This window comes from Cetorhinus maximus, chromosome 18 (genome assembly GCF_964194155.1).
Source record: "Cetorhinus maximus chromosome 18, sCetMax3.hap1.1, whole genome shotgun sequence".
Lineage (NCBI taxonomy): Eukaryota > Metazoa > Chordata > Chondrichthyes > Lamniformes > Cetorhinidae > Cetorhinus > Cetorhinus maximus.
In genome coordinates this window covers 74059875-74074559 of record NC_135896.1, presented here as the reverse complement: position 1 = coordinate 74074559, position 14685 = coordinate 74059875, and the positions used below count along the sequence as shown (strand labels likewise).

Sequence of the window (14685 nt, the reverse complement as noted above, 5' to 3'; positions counted from 1 at the left end):
AGGTCATTGAATCGTGTGCAGCACAGCAACCATCTTCACCTGACCACCCTGATTGCTGACCTTGGCTGCAAATTCAACAAATGGCTTCTTGGCGAGGCCTTTTCCTTCCGTCAAGTGTGAACAGCACCTGCTGCTGTCCCTTTGCCACCTGAAGGAGCACCTCCGGGGAGACATCACTAAATCTGGAAGCCACTCTGCCTCTCGCTGCAGTCATTGTTTGAATTTAATCCTTTGCTTCCTCTTCCTTCCAGGTGCCTCTTTTAGAGATATCTTTAAACCAAGTGCAGCCATCCCTTTAAAAATGGTGGCAGCAGGTTAACAGCTGGGTCTTCCACCCACACCCCTTCCCCACCCCCTGTTATCGACTGGCCTGCCAATCAATCATTGCACACAAGTGACAAAATCCGATTCTGTGTCCTGCCTCCTGCTCAAGTGGTTTGGGCCCCGACCCCAGTAAATCTTCCTGTTTGGTAAAATTCAGCGCATTGAATCTCATAGCTTGGAAAGAGGACTTTCAGCCCATTGTGCCTGTCCTGGCTCTTTTAAAGAGCTATCCAATTAGACCTAAGCTCCTGCTCTTCCCCATAGCCCTGTGAATATTTCCTTTTCGATTATATATTCAATTAAATCTTCTTCCATTACCTTTTCAGGCACTGCATTCTAGATCACAAATACCTTTAAAATAAATTCTGCTCATCGCCTCTCTGGTTCTTTATGCCAGTTGTCTTCAATCCGTGTCCTCTGGTAGCTGACCCTCCTGCCACTGGAAACTTTCTCCTTAGTTGACACAGCCTTCATTATCTTGCTTTTTAAAAATTCTGTTCTTGGGATGCTGTTAAGGCTCCAGTTGTCTATCAATAGGCTAGTGTGTAGTGAGTGAGGCTGTTTGGGTGCAATCCTTGAATGGCATTAGTGAACAACTGTCTGACAGCCTGATCATAAAGTACCCAATTGATTGAGCTTGTGACCTCTAGGTTACTGGTCTAATACCAAAACCGCTACAATATTGCACTCACTGTGAGTCCCTTGACTAGTAGGGGAAGAAGCCCAAGAAATCTATGTCCCTTTTTGGCTCTAATTAAAACCCACATCTTTGACCAAGCTTTTGGTCATCTATCCTAATGCCACCTGCTTTGTGGGGGTGTCAGTTATGTCAGATGATGTCCCTGTGAGTCAACTAGGAACATTTTCCTACATTTAGAGGCGCTATATTCTTTAGATTCTTGATAAACAAGGGGGTAAAAGGTTGTCGGGTTAGGTGGGAATGTGGAGTTGAGGTTACAATCAGATCAGCCATGATCCTATAGAATAGTGGAGCAGGCTCGAAGGGCTGAGTGACCTACTCCTGCTCCTAATTCGTATGTGCATTTATAAACACAAATTTTTGTAGTTGCCTCACGCCCAAAGTGACACAAATGCATCTTTGCAACGTCAGCATAAGTTTGATGGGATTCTGCAATTGCATCTTATGTTTGAGAATCTGGATGAACTTTTCTTTTGATAACCAGGTGCAGTGGGTTGATTGGTAAAACATTGTGACTGTGTTCCCAGATTGGTCGTCTTGAAGGATGCGCCAGAGTAGTTGGGATCTGTGGCACAGATGAGAAGTGTCAGGTTTTGGTCTGTGAGATGGGCTTTGATGCAGCCATCAACTATAAGAGGGAAAACATCGCGGAGAAGCTGCTGGAGTACTGTCCAGCTGGAGTGGACGCTTACTTTGACAATGTCGGAGGGGATACCAGTAACACCATCATAAGCCAGGTAAGGATTTTAAAGGTTGAAGGAATGCAGGGAGGCACAGATGATAACTAAGGTTTTTTTCTATTGGATGAAGGTGCTCCTGATCTCTATTCCTCCTTCCCCAGTTAGGGATAACATATTATTTCCTTTCCCTTCTTTTCTCCCAACTAAATCATCCAAGACTTCTCCCTTCCCTGGCAATCCAGGGTGCATTGATTGGCTACTGCTGGTTGAGAAGCCTGCCACCCCAGTGGGCACTTATACCTCTGGAAAAACTGTGCTAACAGCAAATCAATAGATGATGATTAAAGTGTAAACATGAGGTGTTGAAGCGCTATTGAACTGTCTGAGCTCTATTCTCATCTCCTCCCTACTTCTTCCCCATTCCCACGTGCAAAGGCGGTAGTAAAATATCTCGAGGCATTTCACAGCAAAACTAGAGTCAATGGGAATCGGGGGAAACTCTCCGTTGGTTAGAGTCATACCTAGCACAAAGGAAGATGATTGTGGTTGCTGGAGGTCAGTCATCTCAGTTTCAGGACATCACTGCAGGAGTTCCTCAGGGTAGTGTCCTCGGCCCAACCATCTTCAGCTGCTTCATCAATGACCTTCCTTCCATCATGAGGTAAGAAGTGGGGATGTTCACTGTTGATTGCACAATCATTCCTCAGATACTGAAGCAGTCCATGTCCACATGCAGCAAGACTTGGACAATATCCAGGTTTGGGCTGACAAGTGGCAAGTAACATTCGTGCCACACAAGTGTCAGGCAGTGACTATCTCCAACAAGAGAGAATCTAACCATCACCCCTTGATGTTCAATGGCATTACCATCACTGAATCCCTGACTATCGACATCCTGGGGGTTATCATTGACCAGAAACTGAACAGGACTAGCCATATAAGTACAATGGCTACGAGAGCAGATCAGAGGCTAGGAATCCTGCGTCGAGTAACCCACCTCCTGACTCCCCAAAGCCTGTCCACCATTTACAAGGCACAAGTCAGGAGTGTGATGGAATACTCCCCACTTGCCTGGATGAGTGCAGCTCCTACATCACTGGAGAAGCTGGACACCATCCAGGACAAAACAGTCCGCTTGATTGGCATCACATCCACAAACGTTCACTCCCTCCACCACTGACACACAGTAGCAGCAGTGTGTACCATCTACAAGATGCACTGCAGGAATTCACCAAGGCTCCTTTGACAGCACCTTCCAAACCCACGACCACTGCCATCTAGAAGGACAAGGGCAGCAGATAGATGGGAACACCACCACCTGGAAGTTTCCCCCCTAGTCACTCACCATCCTGACTTGGAAATATATCGTCGTTTCTTCACTGTCGCTGGGTCAAAATCCTGGAACAACACTGTGGGTGTACCTACACCACATGGAATGCAGCGGTTCAAGAAGGCACCACTACCTTCTCAAGGGCAACTAGGGATGGGCAGTAAATGCTGGTCCAGCCAGCGAAGCCCACATCCCGTGAATGAATAAAAAAAAAACAGGGAGAGTTATACAAAAGTTGACACTGAATCACATGGGGAGATGTTAGGACCAGTGAGCAAAAGCTTGGTCACAGAGGTAGGTTTTAAGAAGCATCTTAAAGGAGGAATGCGAGGTAGAGAGGCAGAGGAAATCCCAAAGTTTAAAGCCTCGGCAACTACAGGCTCGAATGCCAATGGCGGAACAATGGGAATTTATACTCCTTTGATCCATGTAATTACCCATCTCGATATACTCACCCAACAAAACCCCAGCACTATCAGGAGCGAAAATTTTGTATGTTCCCCAACCTGTGCAGATTTCCACAACCTTGTGGAGAAAGTACTGCCTGATTTCACTCTAAAAATGCCCAGCTCTTAATTTTAAGACAATGCTCCAATACTCTGGATTCTCTCCCAGAGGAAATAGTTTCTCTTTAAAAGGGTAAATAAAAATGTCGGCTATACCTTGCCCCAACCATCTAAACTCAAGGGAATACAAAACAAGTTTATGAAACCTGTTATCACAATTTAACCCTTTCAGCCTCATCATTCTGTAAGGTTAACATAGGAGCAGAAGGAGGCCATTCAATCCCTCAAGCCTGTCTGCCAATCAATGAGATTATGGATGATCTGCCACCTAACTCAATATACCCCCTTTTCCCCACGCCCTTAATACCTTTGGTTAACAAAAATGATGCCCCATAAATATATTTCTGTTTCTAAGTTAGTTGAATATTACCATGTATATCTCTTTAAACCCAGATGAATCAGAACAGTCACATCATTCTTTGTGGCCAGATCTCCCAGTACAATAAAGATGTGCCTTATCCTCCTCCATTGCCTCCCCATATTGAAGCTATCCTAAAGGAGAGAAATATCACAAGGTAAGCAAACCATTCCAGTTGCAAATACAGTGTGTGAGAGTGCTTGTTTTCACATCTCCCTGTTCTCCCCTTGGAGAGCAGTGTTCAGTAGTGGGAAGATTCTCATTAACAGACAGGCCACAGTGTGAATCTTCCTTCCATGGACAGAGCCATCTTTATATCAGCCCATGGGGAGGGTTAGTCTGATGGGACAAATCATGAACTCCCAAAACCCATGCAACGTGGTCGGGGTGGGGGGCACTCTCATACACCAGATGCGAGTAAACCACTGGATGTCAACCTACAATTCAGCTCTGGAGCTCTGATCTCCACTCGCCAGGACTGTCTGGAGTGGAGTTCAAACCCTGAACCTTCTGGCTCAGGTGGGAATACCTGCTAGTAAGCCAAAGGCTTGCTCTTCTTGTCAAATGGCGGAGCAGGCTTGAAGGCCTAAATGGCCTACTCCTGTTCTTATTGTATGCTCATATGTTCATTTGTAATGTGCTGACATTTCACTATTGCTGTGTCAGCTATAGGTCAGTGGTAGCACTCTTACCTCTGAGTCAGAAGGTTATGGGTTCAAGCCCCAGCACATACCTAGACTAACCCTCCCAGTGCAGTACAGATGGAGTGTTGTCATTGTTGCCGTCTTTTAAATGAGATGCACCATTGCCCCATCTGCCCTTATTTGGACATAAAATATCCTGCGAGACTATTCAAAGAGCAGCAGAGTTCTCAGTGTTCTGGCCATTATTTATCCCTCAGCCAACATCACTAAAACAGGCTGAGGTTTTGTGGTAGTGATCATGGCAAAACTGTCAGCATTCACTGTCATTTCACCTCTGAAGCTGACACTAACTTCTGGAGTCCACACATGTACAGTTAAATATGGAAATCCAAAAGTAGGATGTCAGTGATTCTACACTTCTCCTGCTAAGGTCCTCCCTCCCCAGTCTGCAATCAGTGGGAAATCATTGAACTGCAAGAACTTACACTCTTAATGTGCTTAGCCTCACTCTAAAACCCCTTGAAGTTACATCTTGTTAAATGAGTTGTAATTTGGTTTTTAATTAAGTTCATAATTACTGCTGAACAGACTCACTGGCCCTGAAAAGAAGAATTTCATATTTGTTCAATGTCAAATTTCCCCATTATGATACAAAATACTATATTTTAATTTTTAAGTTTGATATTTTATCTTCTACCTTAATCCCATGTTCACTTAAGGGGAAGCTAGACAAGCATATGAGAGGGAAGGGAGTAGGTAGTTACGATAATTGGTTTAGATGAGAAAAGATGGGAGGAGACTTCAATGGAGTATAAACAGCAGCATGGACTGGTTGGGCCGAATGGCCTGTTTCTGTGCCATATATTCTAGCTAATCCTATATGTCCCAATTATTTATTTCACTATCAATAAATTTTAAAATTAAAAATGGAGGGATTCAGCGGTTCTTACTTCCTAGTTTGCTGCCTTTGAGAATACATCAGTCTGATTGGCTGCTAACCCTGCTTGATGATGTCACTGTCCCTGGGAATTTCCCCTTGACTTGGTGCCAGATTCAAACTGACTTCAGGAAAGGTGAAATCCACGTCCAAGAATTTGCTAGATCTTTGTGGGCAGCTTTCCTCGAGGTCAGTGGTGAGTGCTGTTGCTTTACTGTGACCTCTCAAATTCAGCCCTTTATCTAGTCTTTATCATATTGCTGTGTGTGGGAACTTGCTGTGCTCATAATGGTTATTTACATTACAACAGGACTACACTTCAAAAGGACTTCATTGACCAAAGTGCTGATGTTCTGAGATTGTGAAAACTGCTTTAGAAATGCAAGTTCATTCTTTCCTCCTGTGATAGGAATACACCAGCAATATCAAAGAGTCATTACAGCACAGGAGGCCATTAGGCCCATTGAATCTATGCCAGTTGTATGCTTGTTTGTTCTATAAAAAAGAACCTTTTCATCTCTGGTTGTTTAAAGCCCATTCAACAACTTTTTTATTTGACATTTTCAAATCGTGTGCTTGTTTCTTCCAAAGGCCTTCAGACATGCTTCACTCTTTCAGCTGGTTGAGAAATGTTTGACAGTATTTGTTTCTCTGCCAGCATTTCCTCAAAGAGTCCCCCTGGATCAACTAAAGAGGGTCTGTTTCAGTTGACCAGTTTTACCTGTGCTACTAGTTATTCTCTTCCATGAAGGCATCAGCCTGGAATATCCACCCGGGCCTCTGGAGTGCAACTTGAATCCATAGGAGTCTTTTCTCAATTTTTTTCCCCCCTTGTTACCCTACTTCCCACCCTCCCTTCCCGCACTGCCCATTTCATGGGCAACCTCCAGTGCCCAGCTATTATTCAGAACATAGAAGTAGACAGAGAATGATGGTCAGCTATTTGACTGCTGTAAAGGATGACCATCATGCCCAGTTTCCCCCACAACAACTGGCCACACTTAGCCACTTCCTGTAGGGGTCATTGGGTCATAGATTCAGAGGGCTTGATTTTCAATCCAGGGTCGGGAACCCAATGCCCGGAATAATTTCCAGGTCCCAACCCCATGCTGTGTCTGTGCTGCTCACACAGCATTATCTTTAATTGGGCTGGTGGTAAGCTTGGCAGCCAGTTAGTGGTGCTGGGCACTGCCAAGAGGCAGAAGCTGACTTCAGAGTGCAATGCTTGGAGGCAAATGGCAGCCATGACTGAGCCTGCCACTGTCTGACAGAATAGAGGAGGCGGGAGATCAGAGTGCTGGCCAGCAGCCTCATGGCACAGACGGGTGATCAAATGGCTGACTAAGACGTACAGTACCCAATCTGAGATATTAATTCTTATAGGCAAGATTTTTTTTTCAGATAAAACATTTACTTGATGGCTCCCCGCATTGCACCTGGCAGCTGTGCACCAGCTGGTTCCATTTTGCCGATTTGTGATTTGAAAATCACCTTCTCGCCCTCACCAGCTTTTGTTAATGAGCTCTTCAAGGAGCTTACCGGCAGTTAATTGGAGGCAAGCTGGTTCCAACACCCCTCCCCCTCCCCAGCCCCCCCGTCCTCACTCTGAAGATAGCTGCAGCCCGAAGGGACACTGGCACATCATCCAAGAGCGCTATTTTCAAAACATGCACGCTTCCATTCCTACCCAATGGGCAATCAAAATCAGGCCCATAGAGTCATTACAGTGCAGAAAGAGACCACTCAGTCCATTGAGTCCATGCCAGTCTGTTCCAGTCACCTTCCCTTGCTCTACTCACGTGGACCAAGTTTATTTCCTTCAAGTGCCTATCCAATTTCCTTTTGAAATCATTGATCATCTCTGCTTACACGACCTTCTGAGGCAATGAGTTCCTGGTTATTACCAGTCGCTGTGTAAAAAGAAAAAAGTTCTTCCTCATGTTTCCCCTGCATCTCTCGTCCCAAACTTTAATCTGCATCCCCTACTCCCTGTACAAAAAGCTAATGGAAGCGGCTTTTCTTTGACTACCTTTTCCAAACCTGCCATAATCTTCTACATCTCTTTGAAAAGGAAGAAAGAGTGGGAGCCTAGGTGGTTGCTTTCTCTTCTCTCGTATTTTATTGTTAATACATCAGTTTTTCAACTTATTGAGGAACATGGTATCAAATGTCCTTGAAATTTAATAATTAATAATGCACAGAACTTGCAATGGTTTCCTTTTTTCATTTTTTGAAGCCGGTTGTCACTTACTACACCAGCATTTATTGCCCATCCCTAGTTGCCCTTGGGAAGGTGGTGGTGAGCTGCCTTCTTGAACCGCTGCAGTCCATGTGGTGTAGGTACACCCACAGTGCTGTTAGGGAGGGAGTTCCAGGATTTTGACTCAGTGGCAGTGAAGGAATAGCGATATATTTCCAAGTCAGGATGGTGAGTGACTTGGAGGGGAACTTGCAGTTGGTGATGTTCCCATGTGTCTGTTGCTCTTGTCCATCGAGGTGGTAGAGGTCGTGGGTTTGGAAGGTGCTGTCGAAGGAGACTTGGTTCATCCAGTAGATAGAACAGATGCTCTTTTTTATTTAGACAACAACTTTTCATTAGTCGCCCTCCATTAGGTTTAGGTTCAGAATGTTCTAAGTGCAGTGCTTTATACCAGAGGTGTTGCAGCACAGTGTCCTCAGGCTTTTGTTCCAGTGGCTTTGGTGTGTCTGCCTGTTTAGCCCAACACTCTGGTACATAATGAAAGTGTTGTATTGGCAGAACTGTGCTCTAATTATGATTTTTGTTTCTTCCTCTCACCACCCCCCCACCTCCCCCTCCCCCTTGTGACCTTCTGCAGAGAAAGATTCATGGTGCTGAATTATTCAGATAAGCATGAAGCGGGACTGGTCCAATTGAGCCAGTGGCTGAAGGAGGGGAAGTTGAAGGTACTGTACTGTGGCTGCTTGGTGCATTCCTCATTTTTTTTAAAGGCTGCATATATTCCAGGCCAGAATGGAGATGATTGGGAATTTCCCTGTGAGTCACACCCGGATCCTGTTCTCCTATAACTAATTGGGTTTCCTTTTAGGTGTCTCATGTATCGTATAACTATCCACCATTCACTGTGTTTGGCTGGAGCAATAATCCTGCTTTGACCAGGAGACTTTGCTGCAGCTTCAGTCATGAGTTATGTTGCTGTCATTCGTAGAGACTCTGTTTAAACAGAATTTGTTGATGTAATCCTCATTTTGGAAAAGTACGACTATAAAAGTAAATCTTGTCCTACAAAGTCCTGAGTTAATTGGTGTCCGGTTGGAAATTTGCAAAACCCACAGTTAAATGGTTGGAATCTGGATCTGCTTCTGATGTCAGCTGGTGAATTGCATGAGAAATCTGTGCTGGCAGCTTGAGCCTCTTGGAGCCTGAGCCTCTAAGAGTTGATGACAAAGCCAGGATGAATGGAGGACAAACAGGGTGATTACTGAATGTTGCCCTCCTTCCCCATTACCAGGCACCTTGGCCCTTACCTGCAGGTAGGTAGATGATACACAAAAACACTGCAGAATGATGGGGTGGGGGTGGGTGGGGGATTTGATTTTTTCCGGACACTCGTTTTACCAGCAACCCCCTCCACCACCTCCCCTGTGATTTTACTCTCCATCAAAGTTAAAATTGAGTGGGTTGAGAAATGGCTGCCAACCCAATCATGTCAGTTTCCAGCGGGCAGATTAGGCTAAAATTGTCCTTGTTTTTATACCCCACTTGTCCCAGTGCCCGAACTTTGAATGCTTTGATTATATATTCCTAGTCTCTGTTAGTGTCCAGCACCTCAATAGATGCATCTAAGACCCATTCTGTGGAATTCAATTCTTGCAAATTCAATAATCTCACTCGACAGAATCTGGAAAAAATGTTCCCCCGAGCTCGGTGCCCAACTTTCAATTTCCATCAGTTCTGTTTAGTTGACAGTAATTAAGAACAAGCTGTAAGAAGCAAGGACTTCAGAATGCACAACAGTAGTCACCCCGCACAACAGCTTCAGACCCTAGTGTCAACCCCAACCCCGAGTCAATGCCTCACGCTGCTGATTGGCGCAGTTGAGAAATTGGATGAAAGATTTGCGAACATACAAAATAGGTGCAGAAGTAATCCAATGGTTACCAGCTCAGAGAGTATCCATGCAACAATCAGCAGAGGAGGTGATGAGGGGAAAGAACATTTGGGTGAAGGCAGAAGGAAAAATTAGATTTTTTGGACTTGAGTGCAGCATTGTTGAGTTGGTACAGGCACTTTCCACAGTGACGTTTCAGTGGTGGTGTGGATAGCAGGAATATATAAGACATATTTGCAGCTCTCACAAACACTTCTGTTCCTGCAGGTTCGTGAGACGGTGGTGAAAGGATTGGAAAATATTGGAGGTAAGGGAATGGTCAGCTTCATGCCTTCTTAGGTTTGCTGTGCTAAGACACTTCTATTTTCCCTTCTTACCCTTTAATTGATCTCTCTATACTAAGACTTTGTTATCTAATACACTCGCCACGTGTGGTGAATTGATGCTGTTTGTTTTTAGCCGCACGATACAGAGTTGTGTTAAAGTTGCATCAGTGGTTATGAGTGTCACTCGCTATACTGCTATTTGTTGTCCATCACTAATTGAGCTAGGAAGAATCGACTGCATTGCTGTTAGACAAGAGTCACATGTCGGTCAGACTGCAACTGCATTTATTAGACTACTAGAAACCCGACAAGCGAATTGTCATCTGGAAGTTGAAGGGCCACTTGCTAATGAAACAAGAAAAATAGCCCATCGTTTATTACCTTCTCTGTTCCTGTTCTCTCTCTGTGCCTCTAAATGAGAGTACGTTTAGATCTGTGGGGCCGCACTGTGAAGCTCTGAAAGCAGGGCTGGCCTTCGGAAGGACAGCAGTTTGATTGCTCTTGAAATTTTCTTGGGGAATCTAGTGACATAGGGGATGCTAAATGAAGAACTTGGTTTTATTTAGCTGGTTGATGGCAGCTTCTGTGCAACAATTGAGGTGCGTGAGCAATGGACAGTGCTGCATGGCTGTCAATGAGGTTAAAATTTTGGCAAGCTGGGACAGTGCAGCAACATCTAATTGTGTTAAGCTTTCATCTGAATAGATCTGTTGAAATGAGCGTTAATAGGAATAGGGCACTATTGATGTAAAAGAAGAGATTGCAGGAGGTTGGCCATGAGCCAAATGTCTATTAAATGTCTGGATGCTGTGTTTGGAAATGGCAGATGACAGAGAGTAAGTTGGCAAGATTCAGAGTGCAGAAGGCAAAACATAGAGATTTGTTGATTCTTTTCTTTCCCAGAGTCTCTTAATATATCAATTCTGATAAAATAGAGACAGTTTACTCTTGAATAAATTTGTTTTTTTAAATAAACTGGCATACACTTTAGAAACAGGACACTTCAGTTAACAGATTGTCACCACCCTTTGAGAGTGTATACAGCAGGCTTGCTTTGTGGAACAGTTGGATTGCAAAACCATTTTGAAGTTCTCCTGGCTCTGGTAGTGAATCTGTCGGTCTTGATTGTTGACGGTTTAAAACCTCAAATCTATTTTTAAAAGATTGCACATTTATTTTATTAATATTACAAGTATGTTGTATCGTGTGGCAAATATGATGACCTGATCGCCAAAAGTTTGGCAAGCATCAAAATCCTATTGGACGACACTGAACTAAGGAAGTGGTAAGGAGGTGATTTTCTCCCGGGTCACCACCATGAGGGTGTCCGAGACTGGCCAGATTGGGAGGTGAGCTTGAAGCATATTTAGACTTTCAGAAGACCTTTGGAAAGATATCGCTTATCGGTCTCATGACTAAGCTCAGAGCATGTGGAATCAAGGGATAAGTAGCTGAATGGATAACAAACTGACTACAAAACAGAAAAACAGAGAGTAGGGGTTGAAGGTATTTACTCAGACAAGCAAATGGTGAGAAGCGATCTTCCACAGGATTGATTTTGAGGTCACTGTTGTTCACCCTTTACACAAACAATATGGGCTCTGAAATCCTTAGTGCAATTTCAGAATTTGCAGGTGACACCAAATTGGGCATTGGGGGATGTAGTTAATACAGAGGGAGAATTGTGACAAAATACAGGAAGACATTAATAAACTAGCAGAATGGGTGTGGAAATGACATATTAATAGCAATTTATAACCAAGGTGGTGTATTTTGGTAGATTCAGGAACTCCTTGGAAAATAGGAGTTAAATGGGGTAGAGGAAAAGGGATCTAGAGATACAAATACACTAGTCACTGAAAGTAACAATGTAGGTTAACAAAGCCACAAGAAATGCAAACAAAACACTGGGGTTCATAAAAATGTATGAAATAGAAGCAGGGGTGAGCCATTTGGCCATTCAAGCCTGCTGTACCATTTAGTAAGATCATGGCTAACCTCCTTCCTCAACTTCGCTTTCCACACTATCCCATTTCTCTTAATTCCCTCTGTACCCAAAAAGTTATTGATCTCAATCTTGAATATATTCAATGATGGAGCATCCACAGTTCTCTGGTGTAGAGAATTCCAAAGATTCACAACCCTCTGAGTGAAGAAATGTCTCCTTATTTCTGTCCTTAATGGCCGGCCCCTTATTCTACGACTGCGACCCTGTGTTCTAGATTCCCTAGCCAGGGAAAACATTTTCTCAGCACCTACCCTATCAAGCCCCTTAAGAATTTTTAATGTTTCTATGGGATCCCCACTCATTCTTTTAAACTCCAGGAAATGGGACAGAGACTTTCTTACACAGGGTGGTGAGGCTGTGAAATGGACTACAGGTGTTAAATGGATGCAGAGACTGTGTCAACTCTTAACTCTAGGTTCAATCGCTGGCTGAAGGAAAAGGGGATAAGAGATGTAGAAACTGAGAAGCAGCACAGATGGAGGCTATTTGACCTATTGTGCCTATCCCAGCTCTTTGAAAGAGCTATTCAATCTCATTCCTCTGCTCTTCGCATACAATCCTACTGTTTTATTTTCCCTTCCAGCTACATATCCAATTCCTTTTGAAAGTTACTGTTGAATCTGTTTCCACCGCAGAGCATTCCTGATTACAACAATTATTGTGTAAAGGAAATCATCATCTCATCTTCCCTCTGGGTCTTTTGCCAATTATATTAAATATCCTCTGGTTACTGACCTTCCTGCCAGTGGAAACAGTTTCTCCTAATTTACTATATGAAACCCCTTACAATTTTGAACACTTCTACTAACTCTCCTCTTAACCTTCTCCGCTGTAAGGAAAACAACACCAGCTTCTCCTGTCACTCCACTGAAATCCCTCATCCCTGGTACCATTTCAAATTACATGGAAAACTGATGCCTTAAACCGTGACTGTATTGCAAATGCTGCAGCGGCAGCACGACATGAAAACTGTACTGAATCAAAAGCATTGTTCGTCTTGTATGTTATGAGTTAGTGAAAATAACCCTTGGGGATTGTCCTCCTTTCTTAAATCTGTAAATCTCACAATTCTTCTCTTGCAGCTGCTTTTCAGTCCATGATGAAAGGAGGAAACATTGGGAAACAAATTGTCCTTGTCTCTGACGAGTAATAAAATAAACTACCCAGTCACCCTGAAGAAGCTAGCAACTGGCTTAGTCAAGGGCACCAACATCTCTTGTTGCTGTTGTGACTGACGCTGTTATACTGAACCTGACCCTACAAAGAACTGAATGGACTCGAAACATTAACCTAGTTTCTCTCTCCGCAGATGCTGCCAGACCTGCCGAGTTTTTCCAGCATTTTCTGTTTGTATTATCTACAATGAACTGAATGCACTTATGGTTTCTCTCACCTTTATCTTTGATTAGATGGCAGAGAGGGAAACACAACTATGCACTACTAATGGTGCAGTTTTATTTGTATACCACCTTGCTCCAGCATGCATCCTCCTTGGGCCCCAGTATCCCACCTGTTGTTAAAATGCATATTGTACAAAACTAGTTCACATCAAAATAAAAGTCTTGTAAACTATTCAGTATTCAGTGTTGGAGTGATGTATGCCAATATTTTGCTAATTTAAAAAAAGAACTTTCAGATTTTCTCTTTTTTAAAAAGGCAGAATATTTCATAGAGCCCCATCAGGCTGAGAGGCAGAGAGAATCACCTGAGGTAATGTTTTCTTTCTCATCCCACCTGCTGTTCATCATTATCTGGTATTCTCGTTAACCTCTCGTTCAGTTAGTGTAGAGAGAGAAGCCTTGTTGATTCTAAGTTTCTGGGATGTTTATCTACATTAAAGGCACGGTTATGAATGTTGGTTGTTGCTTCTAGCCAAAACAACCGTATCCAATTTTGATATGAACCGACCATCCATCTTGCACCATCCATGAACTTGAGCTCATCCAAAACTCTCTTCATATTCTAACTCACACCAAGTCCCGTTCCCCTATTAACTTTATGTTCGCTGACTGACATTGGCTCCCAGTCAAGTAAGACCTTGAATTTAAAATTCTCATCCTTATGTTCAAATCCTTCCATCGCCTTGCCCTCCCTATCTCTGTAATTTCTTCCAGTCCCACAACCCTCCAAGTTATCTGCCCTCCTCGAATTCTGGACTTCTATGCATCCTTGATTTTCATTGGTGGCCTTCAGCCATCTAGGCCCTAAGTTCTGGAATTTCCTCTCTGCCTCACTACCTCTCCTCCTTTAAGGCAGTCCTTAAAACCTACTAAGCTGTTAGTCTCATGTCCAAATATTTCTTCCTTTGACTTGATGTCAATTTTTGTCCACTATTGTGAAGCACTTTGGGATATTTTGCTACACTAAAGGTGCTATATCAACATGAATGGCTCTCAATTGTTGTTGCTTCCACCATTTTCTGTTCTTATTTCAGATTTCCAACAGTTGCAGGGCGTTCTTTTTGCTTCTCGTTGGTCCAATCTAGGTAGTGATACCTCTAGGGGCTTTTGTGAAAACCAATTCTTCAAAATGGGTGCTTGCAGTTTCTGAACATAGGAACAGGAGTTGGCCATTCAGCTCCTTGAGTCTGTTCTGCCAACTTGTTTACTTGGTTGCTACCATCTATAGCAACATTATGAAGTTAAAAACAAAAGACTGCGGATGCTGGAAATCCAAAACAAAAACAGAATTACCTGGAAAAACTCAGCAGGTCTGGCAGCA

The 14685-nt window shown here is 43.5% G+C and overlaps 1 protein-coding gene across 7 annotated transcripts in view; it reads left to right on the top strand.

The window, feature by feature from the left end:
- The window catches only part of ptgr2 (prostaglandin reductase 2), a 47075-nt gene extending 33541 nt beyond the window's left edge, over positions 1-13534 (top strand). For all 7 annotated transcript variants that reach the window (XM_078562998.1, XM_078562996.1, XM_078563002.1 and 4 more), the window contains 5 exons: positions 1552-1761; positions 3994-4115; positions 8377-8464; positions 9898-9937; positions 13047-13534. In XM_078562998.1, coding sequence (XP_078419124.1) covers positions 1552-1761; positions 3994-4115; positions 8377-8464; positions 9898-9937; positions 13047-13114 — 528 coding nt within the window. In that variant the 3' untranslated portion in view covers positions 13115-13534. The remainder of the gene's footprint in view (positions 1-1551; positions 1762-3993; positions 4116-8376; positions 8465-9897; positions 9938-13046) is intronic.
- The last annotated feature ends 1151 nt before the right edge of the window (positions 13535-14685 follow it).